This window comes from Muscardinus avellanarius (genome assembly GCF_963383645.1).
Source record: "Muscardinus avellanarius genome assembly, chromosome: 16".
Lineage (NCBI taxonomy): Eukaryota > Metazoa > Chordata > Mammalia > Rodentia > Gliridae > Muscardinus > Muscardinus avellanarius.
The window spans coordinates 71,252,823-71,275,419 of record NC_137802.1 but is presented as its reverse complement, the minus strand read 5'-3'; the positions used below and the strand labels follow the sequence as shown (position 1 = coordinate 71,275,419).

General features: G+C 53.5%; 1 protein-coding gene across 2 annotated transcripts in view; it reads left to right on the top strand.

Moving 5' to 3' along the window:
- Window positions 1-22,597, top strand: part of DNAH17 (dynein axonemal heavy chain 17) — a gene marked incomplete at both ends in the record, with an annotated part of 104,593 nt that overhangs the window by 14,347 nt on the left and 67,649 nt on the right. For both annotated transcript variants that reach the window (XM_080712247.1, XM_080712246.1), the window contains 10 exons: window positions 4,145-4,253; window positions 4,869-4,972; window positions 8,319-8,459; window positions 10,922-11,065; window positions 12,859-13,041; window positions 16,198-16,452; window positions 17,002-17,171; window positions 17,723-17,945; window positions 21,911-22,027; window positions 22,161-22,247. In XM_080712247.1, the coding sequence (XP_080568373.1) occupies window positions 4,145-4,253; window positions 4,869-4,972; window positions 8,319-8,459; window positions 10,922-11,065; window positions 12,859-13,041; window positions 16,198-16,452; window positions 17,002-17,171; window positions 17,723-17,945; window positions 21,911-22,027; window positions 22,161-22,247 (1,533 nt within the window). The remainder of the gene's footprint in view (window positions 1-4,144; window positions 4,254-4,868; window positions 4,973-8,318; window positions 8,460-10,921; window positions 11,066-12,858; window positions 13,042-16,197; window positions 16,453-17,001; window positions 17,172-17,722; window positions 17,946-21,910; window positions 22,028-22,160; window positions 22,248-22,597) is intronic.

Sequence of the window (22,597 nt, the reverse complement as noted above, 5' to 3'; positions counted from 1 at the left end):
GGGGATGGAACCCAGGGGCATTCTACCTGCGAGCTACACACCCTGCCCTATTTCTAATTCTTTATTTTGAAACAGGGTCTCACGGAGTTGCAAAGGGCCTCGCTAAGTAGCTGAGGCTGTCCGTGAACGTGATCCTCCTGTCTCAGCCTCCCAAGCGCGGGGATTACAAGCGTGCGCCACCACGCCTGGCTTCCCTGGTGTATTTTTTTTTTCCTTTGGTACTAGTGATTGAAGCCAGAGGGATTCTACCTCAGAGCTATATCCCCAGCCCTATTTTTGTATTTTTATTTGGAAATAAAGTCTCACTGGGTTGATGAGAGTCTCAGTACTTGTTGAGGCTGTCTGGAACCTGCGATCCTCCTGTGTCAGGCTCTTAAGTACTAGGAGTACAGGCTGTGCCCCGCTCCCCAGGGACGTTTTTAAGTCCCACTGCCCGGTTTCTTCCATCATTCCTGTTGAGATGGGGAAGGAAAGGGTGCTTCTGGAGTCCAGGGTAGCGTCGTGAATCTCCCAGCACTCTGTGGAGAGGAAGCCAGCCCACCCACAGCACTACCGTTCAGGAATTCCCAGGTTCCTGATGTCAATTGCACCTGGGGACCTGACACTGCGGTCACCAAGTCACCAAGAGACGGGCATGACGGTGCATGCTTGTAATCCCAGTACTTGGGAGGCTGAGACAGGAGGATCACAGGTTCTTGGACAGCCTCAGCTACTTAGTGAGGCCCTCCGCAACTCAGTGAGACCTTGTTTCAAAGAATAAAAAATAGGGCTGGGGGGTGTAGCTCAGAGGTAGAATGCCCCTGGGTTCAATCCCTAGTACCTCAAAAAAAAAAAAAAAAAAAGACTGATTACTAATGAGAGTCCCTGGATCGTTAGCCTTGGTGACAGCCCCTTCTGGTGTCATAGCTGTGTATTCAGGGTGCTGCCTCCTGGCAGGAAAGCCAGAAAGGGTCAGCAGGGGGCCTGGGAAGCCTGGGCCCAGAGAGCAGAGGGCAACCGGCCTGTCTTCATTTTTGGTACCCCTTCTTACAGACCCCTCCCCACAGGCTGGGAAAGGTGGCCCTTGGAAGTGGTGAACTGAAATAAGTCTTTTCTTTGCCAAGTTGCTTTTCCCGGGTAGTCTGTTATGGCAAGGGAGAGCTGACTCACCCAGGTGACCACTGAGTCCTCCCCAACCTCGGCCCCCAGACTGCAGCAGATGGGGCCTGGTGTGAACACTGTATGGTTAGCCGAGTGCCTTAAGACACCACAGACCTGTCGTCCTGTTGCTCTGGGGGTCAGGACTACTCCCCAGGCTGCCTCGTCTGCAGAGGCCAAGGTGCGCCAGGCACGAGGTTCTGGGAGGGTCTGTATCCTCAGCGTTTGAAGCTTCTAGGGGCTCCGCATCCTGTGGTTCAAGACCCCACATTCATCAGGGATCTCCAGAGAAGCTGAGCTAGTAGGAGATGGAGATAGATGTGGAGATTTATTATGAGAAGTTGGCTTTGCGATCATGGAGAAGTCCTACCACCCGCCATCTGCACGCTGGAAACGGGGGAGGCCAGGGCTGTAATCCGTTCTGCGCAGCAGGGAGCAGGTGATGTGAATCCGGCCCAAGGGCCGGAGGAGAGGAGACGCAAGAAGTCCCAGGTCAGCAGTGAGCCACAAAAGGGGGTCGACATCAGCGCCCCGTCCCAGCTTCACGCTTGCCCTCAGGATTGGACGGGGCCTGCGCATGCGGGGGACAGCCACCTGCCTGAGTCCTCAATTCAGATGCTCAAAGATTCAAAACACCCAGAGAGAGCCGGGCGTGGTGGCGCACGCTGGTCATCCCAGCATTTGGGAGGCCGAGACAGGAGGATCGCGGTTCGCAAACAGACTCAACTATTTAGTGAGGCCCTTTACAACTTAGTGAGACCCTGTTTCAAAATAAAGAATAAAAAAATAGGGCTGGGGGTTGTAGCTTGAAAGTAAAATGCCCCTGGGTTCCATCCCCACTACTGCAAAAAAAAAAAAAAAAAAAAAGAACAGGGTTTAGCCAAGCTCCTCCCGCCACGGCACAGTCAGGTAAAAGTAGCCATCATGGCCACATCCTTCCGTCTTCAAGGCCTGGTGCTCCAGCCCCTGCTCCAGTATTGCACTGCCTCCTCCTCTGGCCTCTGTGCCTCCCTCATAAGGACCCCGTGATTATGCAGGTCCCTGGGTAGTCCATCAAGACCCTGTGGATTCTCTTCTGGCAGTTGATGGGCGTACTCACAGGGCTTTGGGGGTTAGCATGTGGCCATTTTGGGGGAGCCGTCATGAGGGCACCCACACGTAACTCATCCAAAAGGCGACAGCAAGCCTCTGTCCCTGTGGGTCCCGGGGATTTGGAACTGAATCTCAGAAGGCGCTCGTCAGATGCTGATGGAGACAGGAGAAGACGGAAAGGCGAGCCCCGGCCCCGGCCCTGCAGGAGTCACACAGAGCAGAAAAATAGCAAGAGGGACCAGCGGGCCGCTCCCAGGATGCCCTGCTGGGGCCCTGGATTCTGAGCACCTCACAGCCTTCCCGTCTTTGTCTGTTGTCTAGTTATTAGGGACCCCGCTGGTTAAATTCTGGATAAAAGGGCTCCCGTCCTGAACTCCATCTGTGTGCCACAGATGCAAACACTCCAGAGATACATGGGAGATAACTCGGGTCCTCTCAGCAAGGGCTTTGCGACTGGGCGAAGACCACCGTCCTTGTCGGGCAGCCGCCAAATCCTGATGGAGGGCCCTGCCTCAGCGTCTTACCTTATAAGCCCGTAGGTTCCCTCTGACTCCTGTCTGGTCTTCTGGGTAATCTGGCAGCTTTATTTCTCTGCCTTTACCCACCTATTCTGAGCTCACGACCTCAAAGCATTTGAGAGTAGGGCACTGGGGATTGAACCCGGGGCGTTCTACCTCTTAGGTATATTTTTATTTTTTTATTTTGGAACAAGATCTCGCCATGTTCCTGAGGGTCGCACTAGGTTGCCGATACCGATCAAACTTGTGATCCTCTTGTCTCCGCCTCCCAGGTACTGGGATTACAGAGGAGCACGGCCACGCCTGGCTTGGTCGGAAAACTTTTAAAGCATTGATGAGGGTCACTATTTATTTATTTATTTATTTATTTATTTATTTATTTATTTATTTATTTGGTGGTTCTGGAAGCCCTTCTACCTCCGGGCTACACTCCCAGACCTATTTTTATATTTTTTTTATTTGGAAACAGGGTCTCCTAAGCCAGCACGGCTGGCTCCAAACCTGCGCGATCCTCCTGTCTCCGCCTCCCAAGCGCGGGGATGACCAGCGTGCGCCACCACGCCCGGCGGGGGGGGGGGGTCACTATTTAAGGCAGCTCGTTTATACAAAGAATGACTCTGCCACTCATCAGCATCTAATGTGTAAACCCTCATTTCACTTGCATGTCTTTGTAAAGCTCTACAGAAAGCAAAATGCCGCTAGATAAAACGGCACTCCAAAACCCAAAAAGCACCTGTTACCTAAGGGACGAATCTATGAAAACTGTCCCTCGGAGCTGGGGCTGTTTGTGAATCCGGTTTTGGAGTGCCAGGTTATATGCTGGAGTAGAGCGGAGTTGTATCAAGATGGCAGAATTTATATCGTCACAAACATTGAGTCTGTTAATGACAAGGACAGATTCTCTCTCTGAAGATCCCGGGTCCCTACGGAGCTAGGTCCCGGGCTGTAGATCCGCCACCAAGAAGAGGCTCTGATCCCAGAAGCGTTCCAGTTATCCGCACAGACTTCTTGGACTCAGCCAAATATTAAAAAGCTTGGGGTCACTCTATTAACCACGAGAGTGGCTCCATCTCTTCCTACCCTAGAATACGGACGATGAAGAGTTAAGTGTATATATGTATATGCGTGTACATATGTGTATATACACACACACATACACACACATACACACACATGTAATACAATAACAAAGGATATCTTTGGTTATAAAAATCATTTTAAAACCTGGAATCTCCTGAAATACAATTCACATATAATTCTCCCCCCCCCCAAACAACACCAATCATAACTGGTTTGGTGTCGATGAACACGGATCCTTACCGTTGTTCCATCCTCGACAGTTTAAGCTGTGGTTGGATTTAGAACCAAGCCCCGTGGCGGTGGCCTTTGCTTTGCAGATAAAGACTACGGTGTTGGAGGTGGAGTACCCACTCATAAGTTCTGAACTGGAAGCAATCGATGTCAAACTGTTAAGCGCTGAAACAACATTGTTCTGGAACAGCAAAGGTACGGAGGCCACGCTTGTTCCAAGGGGCTGATGCCCGGGGCCGGGGGGCAGCCCGTCCAGCGCTGGAGTGGCCACGTCCACCTCCTGGCTCCATGGAACTGCCCTCGTGGTGCCAGAGGTAGGTCTGACGCAAAGTGTAGTTCTACCCCTGGCCTGGTCACCCTCTCAGCCGCCCTCGGCCATCCGCTGTCCACTGTCTCAACCGGATGGGTCCAAATATTATTGTCCCGATCCTTAAAATTGGGGTCTGTCTGGACTTTGCTGTCCAGATCCTCAGGACCCGACAGCTTTGTAAAGAAGCTCGAGTCTCTGGCCATCTGTTCCTAGCTGGGGGCTGGGAGCTCTCCACCTTCTGAAATCGGGGGTTCCTCGGGAGAGCGACGATGGGTCCACATACTTAGGGCTGAAGAAGTTCTTATTGTACGAGAGGCACAAGGTGCCCGATCCCACGCCTGGGGACTTGCAGTGATTGCCTCTGCTTTGTATTCTAGAATAGGAGATGTATTTTCCAGCAGCTGCCCCACAGTGGATCGCTAGGGTTCCGCCAGCCCAAGAAGAGCCCCTCATCCTGCCAAGCGGTTCACCTTGTAAGACTTCCTCGTGCTTTATTTCAGACGTGTTTCAGTATATTCAGGAGATGCGAGAAATTCTCCATAACTTGCAGAACAGGATGCAAAAGGCAAAGCAAAATGTCGAGGGAATTGCCCAAGCCATGAAGGTAAGCACACCAGGGAGCCCCGAGCAGGGATTAAAGGAGGCCTCCTGGGTCCCACAGAGGGGGCGAGGGGAGGCGGGGTGGGAGGACCTGCCAGGGGTGCTTTAGAAAAGATACAGTCATCATCCACGTCTGTCCCACTCTGTTGATCTCAGCTGAGCCACGTGCAGGGCTGGCTAGGCCACGCTGGCTCGAGAGCAGGAATAAAGAGGTTCTCTGAGGCGCGGTCTTCCTGGGAGCTGGCCCATCGTGCACCACAAAAGCAGGCCTGTTCTTTCCCTGTAGCCTCTTCCAGAGCACTGGGCAGTCTTTCCTTTTTTGGGGAAGGGGGTACTGGGGATGGAACTCAGGGGTATTATACCTCCGAGCTACACCCTCAGCCCTAGTTCTTAGTCTACTTATTTTTTATTATTATTATCATAATTATTATTATTATTATTATTATTATTATTATTATTATTAATTATTTGGTGGTACTGGGGTTCCTGGAAGCCCTTCTATGTCCGGGCTACACTCCCAGACATATGTGTGTGTGTGTGTGTGTATATATATATATATATATATATATATATTTTTTTTTTTTTTTTTTTTTTTTTTGGTGGTACTGGGGTTCCTGGAAGACCTTCTACCTCTGGGCTACATTCTCAGACCTATTTTATATTTTTGAAACAGGGTCTCTTACGCCAGTGTGGCTGGCTTCGAACCTGCGCGATCCTCCTGTCTCCGCCTCCCAAGCACGGGGATTACAAGCGTGCGCCACCACGCCTGGCTATCTTTTTATATTTTTTAAATTTGGAAACAGGGTCTCTTAAGCCAGCGAGGTTGGCTCTGAACCAGCGCAATCCTCCTGTCTCTGCCTCCCAAGCGCAGGGATTACAAGCGTGCGCCACCACACCCAGCAGTCTATTTTTTTTTTTTTTTGAAACAGGGTCTCACTGAGTTGCGAAGGGTCTCGCTAAGTAGCTGAGGCCGTCTGCGAACCGCGATCCTTCAGTCTCTGCCTCCCGAATGCTGGAATGACAAGCGTGCCCGACACGCCCGGCCAGAGCACTGGGAAGTCTTTACTGGATTCCTCCCTGGTTTTCCATAAATGTCCTGACATGCAAAAGTCACACAGCTACATAGTCAAAAGGAAGCCTTTCTGAGCCTGGTGGCTCACACCTTACAGTACTGGAGGCTTGCAGGATGGTCGCGGGCTTGAGGCCAGCCTCAGCCACTCAGCAAGGCCCTCAGCAACACAGTGAGACCCTGTTTCAAAAAAGATAAAATAAGCCGGGCGTGATGGCGCACGCTTGTAATCCCCACGCTTGGGAGGCAGAGACAGGAGGATCGCACAGGTTCGAAGCCCCTCACTGGTTTAAGAGACCCTGTTTCCAAATAAAAATATTAAAAAATAGGTCTGGGAGTGTAGCCCAGAGAAAGGTTTCCAGGAACCCCAGTACCACCAAAAAATAAATAAGCCGGGCGTGGTGGCGCACACTTGTAATCCCCGCGCTTGGGAGGCTGAGACAGGAGGATCGTGCAGGTTCAAAGCCAGCCTCAGCTACTTAGTGAGGCTCTCAGCAACTTAGTGAGACCCTGTTTCCAAATAAAATATAAAGATAGGTCTGGGAGTATAGCCCGGAGGTAGAAGGCACCTGGGTTCCATCCCCAGTACCACCAAAAAAAAAAAAAAAAAGATAAAATAAGATAAAAAGGAATGAGGGTGTAGCTCAGCGGTAGAATGCCCCTGGGTTCAATTTTCAGTATCAAATTTTTTTTTCAAAGAAAAATAAAGTTGGGCATGGTGGTACATGCTTATAATCCCAGTATGTCGGAGGCTGAGACAGGAGGATGGCAGGTTCACAGCTAGCCTCAGTCACTTAGGCAAGGCACTCCACATCATAGTGAGATAGGGCTGGGGCTGGAGCTCAGAGGCGCAATGCCCGGAGTCCAGTCCTCAGCACATACACACCAAGATGTTCCCCTGCCGTCAATGTGCAGGGTGTACCATGTAGCTTCATTTTTATTTTTTATTTTTATTTTTTGAGGTACTGGGGATGGAACCCAGGGGCATTGTACCTCCAAGCTACACTCCCAGCCCTATTTTTAGTCCATTTATTTATTTATTTATTTATTTATTTATTTATTTATGGGTCTGGGGATGGAACCCAGGGGCATTCGACCTCCGAGCTACACCCCCAGCCCTACTTTTTAGTTTCTTTATTTTTTTATTTTTTAATTTATTTTATTTTATTTTTTTGGTGATACTGGGGTTCCCGGAAGCCCTTCTACCTGCGGGCTACACTCCCAGACCTATTTTTACATTTTTATTTTGGAAACAGGGTCTCCTAAACCAGTGAGTGCGGCTGGCTTCGAACCTGCGTGATCCTCCTGTCTCTGCCTCCCAAGCGCGGGGATTACAAGCGTGTGCCACCACGCCCGGCTAGTTACTTTATTTTTGAAACAGGGTCTCACTGAGTTGCAAAGGGCCACACTTTGTAGCTGAGGCTGTCCGCAAACCTGCAATCCTCCTATCTCAGCCTCCCGAATGCTGGAATGACAAGCGTGCCCCACCACGCCTGGCTATATTTTTATTTATTTGTTTATTGATTGGTTGGTTTACTGGGGATGGAGCCCAGGGGCATTCTACCTCTGAGCCACACCCCCGGCCCTTTTTGTTCTTTATTTTGAAGCAGGGCCTCGCTAAGTTGCTGCAATTAGTCTCAAACCTGTAATCCCCCTGTCTCAGCCTCCAGAATAATGGGATTATACGCCTGGGCTGCCACGCCCGGTTCATTATATATTTTAAGTGGTCATGTTTCAACAACATCTCTCTGACAACATAAGGAAATGAAATTCCATGCCCTACCAAACCCACTCTGATTCCCTGGCCCCACAGCCCCCACCAAGCTGGGACTTCTGGTTACTTGGCACCCGCCACACCCCTGGACCCTGTGCGGAGATGATGTAGAAGCTGAAATGATTTTCTCACTGGAGCATCACTTTCCTGTTTCAGGGGTCCTTTGGCTTGTTCATTGTGAAAGTTTATATCTGTCTCTTCCTCCCCTCCTCCTCCCCCTCCTCCCCTCCTCTTCCTCCCCCTCCTCCCCTCCTCCTTGGTTGACTCACTAAATAGTAGCTAGCCATTGCTCACCACCACTTTTTCATTCAATTTTCATTAAAATGGACTTTCAAGTCGTTTGCTCAGGAAGGTAGGCAGGATTGCTCGTGGCCCCGAGTGGGCACAGGTTACAGAGAACGGGGCTCCAGCCTGAGGTCAGCAAGGACGGGGAGGGAGGCTCACACCAAAGAGGAGGCCGAGGATGCGGGAGACCGAACAGCCGCTCCCTCCACGCGTCCCTTCCAGGACTGGTCGGCCAACCCCCTGTTTGAAAGAAAGGACAACAAGAAAGAGGCCCTGCTGGACTTAGATGGCAGAATGGTCAACCTGAACAAACGCTACACGGCGGTCAAGGATGCCGGCGTGAAGATCCAGGCCATGGTGGCGGTAAGGAGACGCGGGGACCTCTGAGCGCCCACTGGCTTCTCACAGTGGGAGAGAGAAGGCCATGAACCTGAGGGACTTCGTAAAAATGACTACTGATGCCGGGCGTGCTGGCACACGCCTAGGACTCCAGTACTCGGGAGGCTGTGGCGGGAGGATTGCAAGTTTGAGGCCAGCCTCAGCAACACAGTGAGACTCCCAGCAAATAGCCGGGCGTGGGGCGCACGCTCGTCATCCCAGCATCGGGAGGCCGAGACAGGAGGATCGCGGACGGCCTCAGCTACCTAGTGAGGCCTCCGCAACTCAGTGAGACCCGGTGTCAAAATAAAGAATAAAAAATGGGGCAGGGGGTGTAGCTCGGAGGTCGAATGCCTCTGGGTTCCATCCCCAGACCCGCAAAAAATAAAAATAAAAATAAAAATAAATTAAAAGGGCTGGAGGTGTAGCACTGAGGTAGGATGTCCCTGGGTTCAATCTCCAGAACCACAAAAATAAAAATAGTAAATCTATGGCGTGTTTAGACTCCCAGAAGTGCTAGAGTACACGAGACATCAATTCGCCTTGGTGTTAGGAGAGCTTCAGACCCGGGAACCGCAAGAGGGCAGACAGGCCAGGGACCGAGTCCAAGGAGCCAGAGCCGGAGCGGGCGGGGAGGGGGTGGGGGCCGAGGCCAGTGAGATGAGAGCCCCTCCTCCCAGCCTCGATGGGCCGCACTGCCCTCCACACCAGCCTGCCTGCCATGTCCTACTCCTGCCAGGGCCACCGGGACCATTTCCACCTTACACTGAAGTGATTTGAGCCTTTACCTTCTCTCCCTTTATAGAATATAACCGCATAAGAGTGCGGACCAAGTCAGTTCAGCTTTTTACCCCCCATAGCACTCAGTGTCTTAAAGATTTACCCATCCATCAGCCCACCCGCCATCTATCCATCTACCCATGCATGCATCCAGCTATTCACTTGTCCGTCCGTCCACCTATCCACCCATACATCCATCCATCCATCCATCCATCCATCCATCCATCCACCCATCCACCCACCTACCCACTCAACCATCTGTCCACCCACCCATTCATCCATCTACCCATACATACATACATACACATATATATACACCTACTCATTTGTGCATCCATCCATCCATTCACCCACCAACCCACTCATCCATCTATCCATCCACTCACCCACATACACACTCACCCATCCATCCATCTATTCATCCATCATCCATCCACCCACTCATCCATCTGTTCACCCCTCTATCCATCCATCCACCCACTCCTTCATCCACCCATCCATCCATCCATCTATCCACCCACTCCTCCATCTATCCATCCATCCATCCATCCACCCATCCATCCATCCACCCATCCATCCATCCACCCATCCATCCATCCATCCACCCACTCCTCCATCTATCCATCCACTCACCCATCCATCCATCCATCCACCCATCCATCCATCCATCCACCCATCCATCCATCCATCCACCCACTCCTTCATCCACCCACCCATCCATCCATCCATCCATCCATCATCCACCCACATACACACTCACCCATCCATCCATCTATCCATCCATCATCCATCCACCCACTCATCCATCTATCCACTGACCTACTTATTCATGACTCCACCCACCCACCCACTCATCTGCTCATCTACTCATCCATCCATCCATCTACCCACTGTCCATCTACCCACTCACCCAGCTATTCACGAATCTACCCATCCATCCATCCGCCCACTCATCCATCTGTCCACCCCTCTATCCATCCAGCGCCCACTGACTGCTCGATCCTCCGCCAGCCCCTGCCGTGTCCCCGGCATGCTGCAAGTGCCAGGTGTAGTGTCAGATAGGAAAGTCAGCCCTTGCTGTCATGAAGCTGTGCATCAAAGGTGGATGCGGACTGAAGACAGACCTAATCATCTAGACTCATCACGGTGCCATAGAGAACAGATTGCTAGAGCAGGGGTGGGAACCAACCCGGGACGGGTCGGCAGTGCTCAAGGAGGGATGGGAGGAGGCCGCATGTGAGCTGGAGCCTGAGAAACGAGAAGCCGGACCTGACGGGGATGGGAGGAGCAGCCTGGGCGAAGCTCTGACGTGGAAGGAACCTGGCGCGCTGAGGGAGCTGGCGCAGAGCTGTGTGCCTGGAGCAGGTGCACAAGGACCAGGGCGGCCCAGACAGTCACGGAACAGTTCAGATAGAAAAAACAGCAGGCGTGGTGGCACACACCTGCTCTCCCTGTACTTGGGAGGCTGAGACAGTAGGAGCACAGGTTCGAGGCCAGCCTCAGCGACTTAGCAAGCCCCTATTGCAAAATAAAAAAATAAGAGGCTGGGGGTATAGCTTGGAGGTAGAATGCCTCTAGGTTCAATCTCTAGTAACACACACACACACACTCTCACACAGAAAAACTGAACAAGTTCAAAGACAGCCAGTGTGTGCTTTTCTTTGCAGGAGAATGCAGAATTGTTCAAAGCGGACACAACGAGCCTGCCCTGGAAGGACTATGTCAACTACATTGACGGCATGGTCTTAAATGAATTTGACTATTTCATTCGCAAATCTCTGAATTACCTAATGGACAACATGGTTTTGGACGTAAGTTACCAATACAGGATACCAATACGAGTGTGTGTACGTGTGTATGTGCGCACGTATGTATATTTTTATAAACACAAGGTGAGGTTTGTGTTGGAATCTATAGTGTGGAGTTTCCTGATGAAGGAAATTCCACTGAGGCCAGTTCTCTCAGCAGAGGACCCCTCCCTCTCATGTCTGTTTTGGTCCCAGAGTCCCCAAGGGACTCTGAATATTCCCGGGAATGCCAGCTCAAAGCCCCCAACCTGCCCCCACCCGGCCCAGCAACAGGAAAGGGGTGTGGGTGGGAGGGCCCTTGTATAAGTCGTGGAGGGCAGTGGCTTGAGCCACTTTGAGTGTCTCAAAGGCTGGTGAGCAACTATTTTAGTCCGTTTTTTTGCTGCCAGAACATAATACCACAGCCTGGGTAACATAAGCAATAAAGGGTGGACTGGCTCACGGTTCTGGAGGTTGGAGTCTAAGAGTGAGAGGCTGCTCCTGGGGAGGCCCTTCACACTGCGCCCTTGCACAGTGGAGGGCCAGAGGGCGGGCCAGGAGGGAGAGACATCAGGGTCAGGCCCTTTATAACCAGCAGGAATCCCTTTGTGGGGGGAGGGGGGGAGCCCTTGTGACCCAAATACCACCCTTCATGTACCCCTGCCTGTGTTTCTAGCACATAGAAACTTATGTGGTATACTGGCGCACACCTGCAATCCTAGTACCTGGGAGGCTGAGACAGGAGGATCACGGGCTCGAGGCCAGCCTCAGCAACCTTTAGTGAGGCCCTCCACAACCTAGGGAAACCTTGTTTCAAAAAAAAAAAAAAATAGAGCTGGGGGGTGTAGCTCAGAGGTAGAGTGCCCTTGACTTCAATCCCCAGTACCAAAAATAAAAACAAAAATAAATAAAAAGTTTCTAACACATGCTTTTGTGAGGAGTCACATTCAAACCATAGCAGGAACCAATCACCCCAGTTCTGAGGATAGAAGACTTCCTCGCTGTGATCAGGTGTGAGGTCATCAGTCATCCCCTGGCATCGCAGCGTCAGCAGCAAAGTTGAGCGGTTGTAATTTATAGCCCACACACTAACGTGATAGCCAAGTGTCCACAAAGCATCCCAGGGAGTCCTGCTTGCCAGTGGCCCAGGGCAGGAGCAGACCTCTGGGTCAGACTTCAGGGAAGCCTAGTCCCCTAAGCGCATGCCCTTTATACCACCCAGCGCCCCTCAGGCGTGGCGAGCAGCCCTCCCCGGCCAGAGACCTCGGCGGGCTCATGAGTCCACCCGCAGGTCTGCTGGGCCTGGGCCTGGGAGCTCGGGTGGTGGCACAGATCACACAGCCACCTGTGGACCTCGCGCACTCTGAGGGCCGCTGGTCCACCTTGGTCCCGGCCCCTTATAGACCAGGCCAGCACCTGGAGCCTTGAGCCTCACCAGGGCCGAAGCCGTGTGTGAGCTTTGCAAACCGGAACGTGAGATCGTGAGTGCTGGCCACTCTTGGCGTGTGATTGGCTGGGTCAGTTTGTCCTCAAGGGAACCCAGAGAGGCAGGGCAGCTAAATGTCCATTCCAGAAAATGCTGCACCTCCTTTTATATATCCGTGGGAATTGGGAGGTAAGCAACGGCAGGTGCCACGCGGCAGGGATGAGCCCCCAGGGCTGCTGGCTGCGGCCTGGGCTCCCATGGAAGGCTCCGGGGAGGGGCCATGCAGATCTCTGGAGCCGTCCAGGCCGGCGGCAGACGCCTCGCCTCGGGCACACCTGGGCACTGAGGCAGAAGGCGACCGAGGCACTGACCCCACGGTGGCTCATTTCAGGAGAGCGTCGCCCCCCTATTCGAGGTCCGCATGGAGCTGGACGAGGACGGGCTGACCTTCAACCCCTCGCTCGAGGTGGGCTCGGAGAGCGGCTTCCTGGTGCTGATCGAGGGCCTGGTCAGTGACATCTATAACATAGCCAGGCTCATCCCCCGGCTGGCCAAGGGCAAGATGAACTACAAGGTGAGTCCTGGCTCCGGGCTGCTGCCTCCCCCCGGGGCATCGTGGCCTCTCGCTTTGGAATGGCCTCCCAACCTGGCGACGCCTGGCCATTCCCATGTCACGGTCTACGGCTCTGAATGCGACAGAGATACAAGGCTTCTAGCCCACCGGGTCCCCAGGACCCCAGGCCCGATTCCCTCTTCCCCGAACCCCTCCTCCCGAAGGGGCCCCACCCCAGCTGCCTGGTTCCATTCCTGGACTAAGCCAGGTACGCTTGCTCCCCTCTCCTACCAACTCGTCCTGTCCTGTTTATTCACTTGGGGTGTGTGTGTGGGGGGGGGTACTGGGGATTGAAGCCAGGGTATACCTCCAGTCCAGTTTCTTATTTGGGAACAAGGTCTCACTAGGTTGCTGAGAACATCACTAAGTTGCTGAGGCTGGATTTTTTTGGGGGGGGGGTATTGGGAGTTGAACCCAGAAGCATTCTACCTCCAAGCTATACTCCCAGCTCTTATTTTTTATTATTTATTTATTTATTTATTTATTTATTTATTTATTTATTTATTTTGGTGGTACTGGGGTTCCTGGAAGCCCTTCTACCTCCAGGCTACACTCCCAGACCTACTTTTACATTTTAATTTGGAAACAGGGTCTCCTAAGCCAGCACGCACGGCTGGCTTTGAACCTGCGCGATCCTCCTGTCTCTGCCTCCCAAGCGCGGGGATTACAAGCGTGCGCTACCACGCCCGGCTTTATTCTTTATTTTGAAACAGGTTCTCACTGAGTTGTGGAGTCTCACTAAGTAGCTGAGGCTGGCTGCAAACCTGTGTGATCCTTCTGTCCCAGCTTAACAAGCACTGGGATTATAAGTGTGCACCACCACGCCTGGCTTATTTTATTTATTTATTTATTTATTATTTTTGCACTACTGGGATGGAACTCAGGGGCATTCTACCTCCAAGCTACACCCCCAACCCTATTTTTAATTCTTTATTTTTGAAACAGGGTCTCACCAAGTTGAGGGCCTCACTAAGTAGCTAGCTGTAATCCTCCCATCTCAGCCTCCTCAATACTGGGATTATAAGCACGCGCCACCACGCATGGCTGCAGCAAATCTGTTTTCGATATAAGGGATTGAACCCAGTGGCATTCTACTTACGAGTTACACTCCCAGCCCATTTTGTGTTTTATTTATGTATTTATTTTATTTATTTATGTATTTTATTTATTTATTTATTTAATTTATTTATTTATTTGTGGTACTGGGGTTCCTGGAAGCCTTCTACCTCTGGGCTACACTCCCAGACCTATTTTTTATATTTTTATTTGAAAACAGGGTCTCTTAAGCCAGCTGAGGCTGGCTTCGAACCTGCGCGATTTTCCTGTCTCCGCCTCCCAAGCCCGGGGATTACAAGCCCGGGGATTACAAGCGTGCGCCACCACGCCCGGCAGAAACAGGGTCTCTTAAGCCAGCGCGGCTGGCTTCAAACCTCCGCAATCCTCCTGTCTCCGCCTCCCAAGCGCGGGGATTGCAAGCGTGCGCCCCATGCCCGGCATGTTTTTTTTATTTTGAAACAGGGTATCGATAAATTGCCGAGGGTGGCCTCAAACCTGTGATCCTCCTGTCTTAGCTTGGCAATTCCTGGGATTTCAGATGTGTGCCACGGACCCGGCCTGTGCCGCGGTTGAAGCACTGGGGTGCTTTCTGCACAGTCTTCCTCGCCACAGACCCAAGTGCGCAAAGCACCCCGAGCCACGTCAGATTCTGGGGTGCAGGAGGTGTGTTGATGGAGCGTTTGTTTTTATGATGATAAATGAGGTCTGGAGAGACTGCAGTGCCCGTCACAGAGGGGACTCGTTTAGTACAGGCTGGCTCGTCCCACCAAGTGTGAGTCCTGAACCAGCCTTGGGGAGAGATGGGACGCGCCGTCAAATGCTTATAAAGTTGTGGGTTGGTATTTAGAACATGATCTCATTTGTTAAAGCAAACAAAAGCCTGTCTTTCTGTGGATGCGCTCATCTATGGCGCCCAGGAGAAGAGGGAGGCGGGCCGGGCTGTGCACAGAGGCTTTCATTTCACATATTTGTGTGCTGTCTGCACTTTCCTGTAATGGGCGTGTGTTGTTAGTAATAGCAGATGGTTGCTGTAGGATGCTCTGTGCTTCAGAAAGGGAGGGGTGTCTGCACACTCGCGCGTGTCTGCAGGTGCCCGCACACGGCTGAGTTTGTGTATCCGTGTGTGTGCGACATGCACGGTGTGCGTGCGTAGTGAGGAGAGGAAGCAGCTCGCACCGGGACGGTCAAGGACGGCTTCTAAGGTGCGCGGCCGAGCCAGGCCTGGCGGCCCGCGCCTGGAACCCCAGTACTTGGGAGGCTGAGACAGGAGGATGAAGGCTCAAAGCCAGCTTCGGCAACTTAGTGAGGTTCTCAGCAACTTAGTGAGGCCCTGTTTCCGAGTAACCAATTTAATTGTGTGGGAGGCCAGGCGTAGTGGCACACGCTTGTGATCCCAGCATCGGGAGGCGAAGACCGGGGGATCGTGGTTGGCGGCCAGCCTCCGCTCCTTAATGAGGCCCTTCGCAACTCAGTGAGACCCTGTCTCAAAAATAAAAATACTAAAAAATAGGACTGGGAGTGTAGCTCAGAGGTACAATGCCCCTGGGTTCTATCCTGGAGTATTAAAAGCCAATTTTTAAAAAATGAGCTGGGGTATAGCTTGCAGGTAGAATGGCCTATGGATACCAAAAAATAAAAGCCCAGGGACCTTGGGAACTGAGCTAGGAAAAGCCACCAGGAGCAGCCTGTGTCTCTGGGCGTGACTCGCCTGACTCCGCACACTGACCTGCAGGTCCCACTGTCCCAGGCTGGTGATCGGCTCAGGCACGGTCGGCCCCAAGACTGCGCCCCGAGGCTGGCAGGACACCTGTGGGTCCATGTGACCCCTGTCTGTGTCCCCAGTCTCCCCTTCTCCCGTGGCCCACCACGTGGGCTGACTGAGCACGGACGTGGGCACCATCTCGGCTCCACCAGGCAAAAGCCTCTCTCAGGAGAGTGTCATGGATGAGCGGGTTTCCCCGTCCTGGGAGCCGAGCACCATTGGAGAGCTCCTTCCCGAGGCACGGAGAACAAGTTCCCGATTGCCTCACCTGCTGGCTTCACCCCCCCCCCCGCCTCCAGACGGACCTGGAAGACATCCCAGACCTCATAGAGATGCGGGAGGAGCTGTCCAGCCTGGTCATCAACGCTATGAAGGAGGCCGAGGAGTACCAGGACTCCTTTGAGCGTTACTCCTACCTCTGGATGGACGACCTCCAGGAGTTCATGAAGAACTTCCTCATCTTCGGGCACGTGCCCACCTTGGAGGAGCTGGACGCCCGGACGGACGACAGCATCCCCAAGACGCCGCCCGCCCTGGAGCAGTTCCAGCAGCAGGTGCGTGCGAGCAGGGCTAAGTCCGCTAATAGAGAGGGTCACGGGGCTCCACTCAAAGCTGGGGTAATCGATTTAAAACGCTGGGCTAGCCGGGCGTGGTGGCGCACGCTTGTCATCCCAGCATTTGGGAGGCTGAGACAGGAGGATCGTGGTTCGCGGACAGCCTCAGCTACTTAGTGAGGCTCTCCACAACTTAGTGAAACCCTGTTTCAAAATAAAAAATAAAAAACGTAGATGTGGGTGTGGCTCGGAAGTAGAATGCCCCTGGGTTCCATCCCCAGTACCAAAAAAAACAAAAACAAAAACAAAAAAAACCTCTGCAGGTGCTGCCTGGGTCTGTCCCTCTCCCGTGGTCTGTCCCCTTCTAGTGACAGACTCTGGGGGCTCGGAGGCCCCCCAGGGGCACTGGCAGAGGAGAGCCGGCTTGTACTCAGGGCCTCCTGAGAGCCCAGCCTCTTGGGCCCCTTCATAGCTCAAAGCGGGCCATCGGGGGTTGGCTGGGCTGGGTGGCGAGCTGGGGGCCTTGACAGGTGCGCTCGTCCGTCTTAGATCGACTCCTACGAGAAGCTGTATGAGGAGGTGTCCAGGTACGAGAACACCAAGGTGTTCCACGGCTGGCTGCAGTGTGACTGCCGGCCCTTCAAGCAGGCCCTGCTCAACACCATCAAACGCTGGGGCTTTATGTTCAAGCGGCACCTGAACGACCACGTCCTCAACAGGTGGGGCCTGCGAAGGGGCCTCTGTCCCCCCTCCCCAGGAAGGGTATGGGGTAAAGGTCAGCCCTCAGGGGAAGCTGCCCCCCAAGGCTGGCCCCAGCAGAAAGGCCGCGCTGGCCGCGAGCAGAGGCACCCTTCCTGGGTCCAGCCCTGTTCACCGAGCACTTCCGAGTCCAGATGGCAGATGCCGAGGAGCCCCGGGGCCTGGTGGGGAGGGCTGCCGTGGAACAAACCCACCCACAGCTGTAGGCTCACAGGCAGGGGTCGGGGCCGTGACAGGCATGGTGCCACCATGTCCAGCCACGTCCATCTGTGGGCAGGCAGCAAGGCTATAAACTCTGAGCTGGGCCTGGAGCTGGCCGGGGCTCCTGGCTCAGTGTGAGCTGAGCTGGCGGGGCGGGGTGGGGACGTCCAGGTCGCTGCTCAGCCAGCTGAAAGGGCCCAGGAGCGGGACCCAGCCCCCCCACCCCGCGAGGGCCATGCAGGGCAGCCAGGCGGCCTGACCTCCGTCCCCCAGCCCTGGAGGGCCATCACGGTGTCGCCCTGCCCCTCAGCCTCGCCGACCTGGAAGCCTTCATGAAGGTGGCCAGGATGGGCCTGACGAAGCCGCTGAAGGAGGGGGACTACGACGGGCTGGTGGAGGTGATGGGCCACCTGATGAAGGTCAAGGAGCGCCAGGCTGCCACCGACAGCATGTTCGAGCCCCTGAAGCAGACCATTCAGCTGCTGAGGAGCTACGGGGAGGAGCTGCCCGAGGACGTCCACCTCAAGCTGCAGGTGGCGGGCGCGGGCGGCGGCGGGGGCAGGCCCATGGGGGCAGCGGACCCAGGTCCCCCAGGGTGGCACGGTGGGGGGCGGAGGGCTTCCCAGAAAATGTGGGAGCCAAGCCGGTTATGGTGGGTGCCGAGCCAGACGCGGTGGCACACCCATGTCATCCCAGCATTTGGGAGGCTGAGACAGGAGGATCGCGGTTCGCGGACAGCCTCAGCTACTCAGTGAGGCCCTTTGCAACTCAGTGAGACCCTGTTTCAAAATAAAGAATAAAAACTAGGACTTGGGGTATGAGCTGGGCGTGGTGGCGCACGCTTGTAATCCCCGCGCTTGGGAGGCTGAGACAGGAGGATCGCGCAGGTTCGAAGCCAGCCTCAGCTACTGAGTGAGGCTCTCGGCAACTTAGTGAGACCCTGTTTCCAAATAAAATATAAAATAGGTCTGGGAGTATAGCCCGGAGGTAGAAAAGCCCCTGGGTTCCATCCCCAGTACCACCAAATAAATAAATAATAAATAAACAAAAATAAAATGTCCCCTAAGCCAGGCATGGTGATGCACGCTTGTAATCCCAGCATTTGGGAGGCTGAGACACTACTTAGTGAGGCCCCTTGCAATTCAGGGAGACCCTGTTTCAAAATAAAGAATAAAAACTAGGACTTGGGGTATGAGCTGGGCGTGGTGGCGCACGCTTGTAATCCCCGCGCTTGGGAGGCTGAGACAGGAGGATCACGCAGGTTTGAAGCCAGCCTCAGCTACTTAGTGAGGCTCTCGGCAACTTAGACCCTGTTTCCAAATAAAATATAAAATAGGTCTGAGAGTATAGCCCGGAGGTAGAAGGCCTCTGGGTTCCACCCCCAGTACCACCACCAAAAAAAAAAAAAAATAGGACTGGGGGTATAACTCACAGGTAGAATGCCCCTGGGTTCCATCCCCAGTACTGCATAAATAAATAAATAAATAAATAAATAAATAAATAAATAAATAAATAATAGGGCTGGGGGTGTCACTTGAAGGTAGAATGTCCCTGGGTTCCATCTCTAGTACTGCAAAAAAAAAAAAAAAAAAAAAAAGTGGGTGCCAGAACCACCTCCAGGGTTGGAAGAGTTTGATCTGATTGTTTGTTAGATGAAAAATCCCTTTATGTATCTTCCGAGTCCCGGCCTGACCCGAGCATGAAGCCTGGGCAGAGAGGACCCTACGGGTCAGGCGGCCGGAGGCGAGGCCCGAAGCTGCCTTCGCTAGGTGCTAACCAGGACACTGTCTGTTGTCGGCCCCAAGAAGCTGAGGGCTAATGGGAGGGAGAGCCAGGCCCAGCTGTCGCCAGGGGCCACCGAGGACACGGCCCCTCCCCGCCGGGGTCTGGACCTGAGCTTTCTGTCTCTTCCTAGACCCTGCTAACCTCACCTACCTCCCTCTCTCCTTGTGGTCCATTCAAACCAGGTCTACCCCGCCCCCATCACTGCCATACTCAGAGTCCAGCCAGGTCCCAGATCCACAGCCCGGGGGTAGGGGGAGAAGCCGCGGGCTCAGGCCCCGTGGGCTGGCAGCCAGGGTGACCGGACTGCTGAGGCTGCCGCGGAGCCGGTCCTGTTGGACTCACAAGTGGGGATTGTGCCTGCCCTGCCACCCTGGCCCAGGGGGCAGTCCCTACGGACTCCTGAGTCATCCATGGGCAATTAGGTATAAGAATAGCACATGAGCCGGGCGTGGGGGCACACACCTGTAATCCCAGTACGTGGGAGGCTGAGGCAGGAGGACCACAGATTCAAAGCCAGCCTCAGAAATTGAGCCAGGCCTTCTGTAACTTAGTGAGACCCTGTTTCAAAATTTAAAAAGTAGGGTCGAGGGATGTAGTACAGAGGTGGACCGCCCCTGGGTCCAATCCCTGGTCACTCACACACACACACACACACACACACACACACACACACACACAGTCTTGGGGTGTAGCCTGGACGTAGAGTGTCCCTCCCCCCAAAATCCTCAACACCAAAAACAAAAGCCTTTGGCACGCAGGCCAGCTGCCATGACACACCGCGAGGCTGTCAGTGTAGAAGAAACAGGACTGTCCCCATCTGCAGGCAGTGTCCACGGCTTTGTGTTTGTGTTCTGGTCGGCCTCCCTGACGCTGTGACCAAGAACAGCTTAGAGGAGGAGAGGTTCGTGGGCTTCCTGGTCTCAGAGGTTTCCATCAACAGGGCTGGCTCCGAGGCCAGGTGGTAGAGGAACGTAGATAGAGAGAGCTGGTCCCCAAGACGGCGCCTCTGGTGGCCCACCTCCTCCAGCACATGCATGGGGTCATGTGTCCAACCCTTGAGCTTGTAGGGAACATTTTATTTTATTTATGTTTATTTTTTGCAGTACTAGGGATTGAATTTAGGGGCATTCTACCTCCAAGCTACACCCCCAGCCCTATCTATTTATTTATTTGTTTATTTATTTATTTATTTTGCAGTACTGGGGATTGAACTCAGGGGCATTGTACCTCTGAGCTACACCCCAAACCCATTTTTTATTCTTTATTTTATAACAGGGGTTTACTAAGTTGCAGAGGGCCTCACTAAGTAGCTGAAGCTGGCTTTGAACCTACACGATCCTCCTGTCTCAGCCTTGCAAATACTGGAATTACATGCACGCGCCACCACACCTGGCTCCCAGACATATTTTTTATTCTTTATTTTGAAACAGGGTCTCCCTGAATTGCAAGGGGCCTCACTAAGTAGTGTCTCAGCCTCCCAAATGCTGGGATTACAAGCGTGCATCACCATGCCTGGCTTAGGGGACATTTTATTTTTGTTTATTTATTATTTATTTATTTGGTGGTACTGGGGATGGAACCCAGGGGCTTTTCTACCTCCGGGCTATACTCCCAGACCTATTTTATATTTTATTTGGAAACAGGGTCTCACTAAGTTGCCGAGAGCCTCACTCAGTAGCTGAGGCTGGCTTCGAACCTGCGCGATCCTCCTGTCTCAGCCTCCCAAGCGCGGGGATTACAAGCGTGCGCTCCACGCCCGGCCTTAGGGGACATTTTAAATTCATGCTCTAGCAGTTCATTTTCTTTAAACTCTTTTATGATGCTCAGCACGATATGTGCTCAGTGTGGAGAACCCAAAACGATGGAAATACCTCTGATTGTTAGATCCACTCTGGAAGGGCAAGATTATGGAAACAGAGGCTAGGATCGGGGCTGCGGGGCGAGGGGCGGTGCAGCAAGGTGCAGAGGGAACCCTTTTCTGGTGATGGACAGCTATCTACTTTGATTGTGGTGGCTACATGCATCTCTGCATGGGATGAAACTGCATGGGACTACACATATGCGCGAACACACACACACACACACACACACACACACGCTGATTCACATTGTGTGTGGCCCCTCCTTCTGGCTCACCATTGCAGGCCGCTGCATGAAGGGTGCACGGGACGCTGTGTGCAGATCTGCAGCTTCTCTCGAGCGTGCAATGATTTCACACCAAAGCTTAAAAGTTCAATAAATAAATAAGCCGGGCATAGTGGCGCACACTTGTAATCCCAGCGTTCGGGAGGCTGAGACAAGAGGATGGCGGTTTGCGGCCAGCCTCAGCTACTTAGGCCCTCTGCAACTCAGTGAGACCCTGTTTCAAAATAAAGAATAATGCCAGGCGTGGTGGCGCACGCTTGTAATCCCCGCGCTTGGGAGGCGGAGACAGGAGGATCGCGCAGGTTCGAAGCCAGCCGCGCTGGCTTATGAGACCCTGTTTCCAAATAAAAAAATAAAATATAAAAAATAGGTCTGGGAGTGTAGCCCGGAGGTAGAAGGTTTTCCAGGAACCCCAGTACCACCAAAATAAATAAGTAAAATAAAATAAAATAATAATAAAAATGGGTTGGGGTGTCGCTCGGAGGTAGAATGCCCCTGGGTTCCACGCCCAGTACCAAAAACGAATGAATTAATAAATACCAGACCCGCCTAGCTTTGCCTCCCGCAGGAGCTGCCGGAGCAGTGGACAAACACCAAGAAACTGGCCATCCAGGTGAAGCAGAACGTGGCCCCCCTGCAGGCCAACGAGGTCAACATCCTACGGCGGAAGTGCCAGCAGTTCGAGGTTGGGCACCAGGGCCAGGCGGTGCGGGCGGGTGGGGGGCCGTGGCGCCTCCCTGGGGGACGCAGCGGGTTGGCTCGGGGGCCCTGGCCGTGTGGTCTCCGGGATGCAACCCTGGCCTGTCAATGTCTTGCAGCTCAAGCAGCACGAATTCAGGGAGAAGTTCCGACACGACGCCCCCTTCTCCTTCAGCGACCCCGACCCCTACAAGTCTCTAAATAAGGTACTTCTGTGCGCGGCCGCGGCCACTCTGCGGGCCCCGCTGCTCCCCTGCTCAAGCTCTTACCCTCGCAAGTCTAGAAACATGTCCTGGAAGGGCCTGGCCTCGGGGCCGTCCGTGTGAGCGCACGCTGCCTACGCACGCATGTCTGTGTGAAAGTGCCCGCCTGGACCCTGCCAGTCTCTCAGACCCCACCCTCAGCCCAGCTCCACCTTGCTCGGCCCCAGCCCTGCTCCCGGCTGCATTTTCCGGCCCCTAGTCTGCCTCGTGCTCACCTGCTGCCCCTGGCTCCTTCCTGCCTCTGGCCCCCGAGTCCAGCCAGATGCCAAGCGGCCCATGCGCCCTGACTCTGT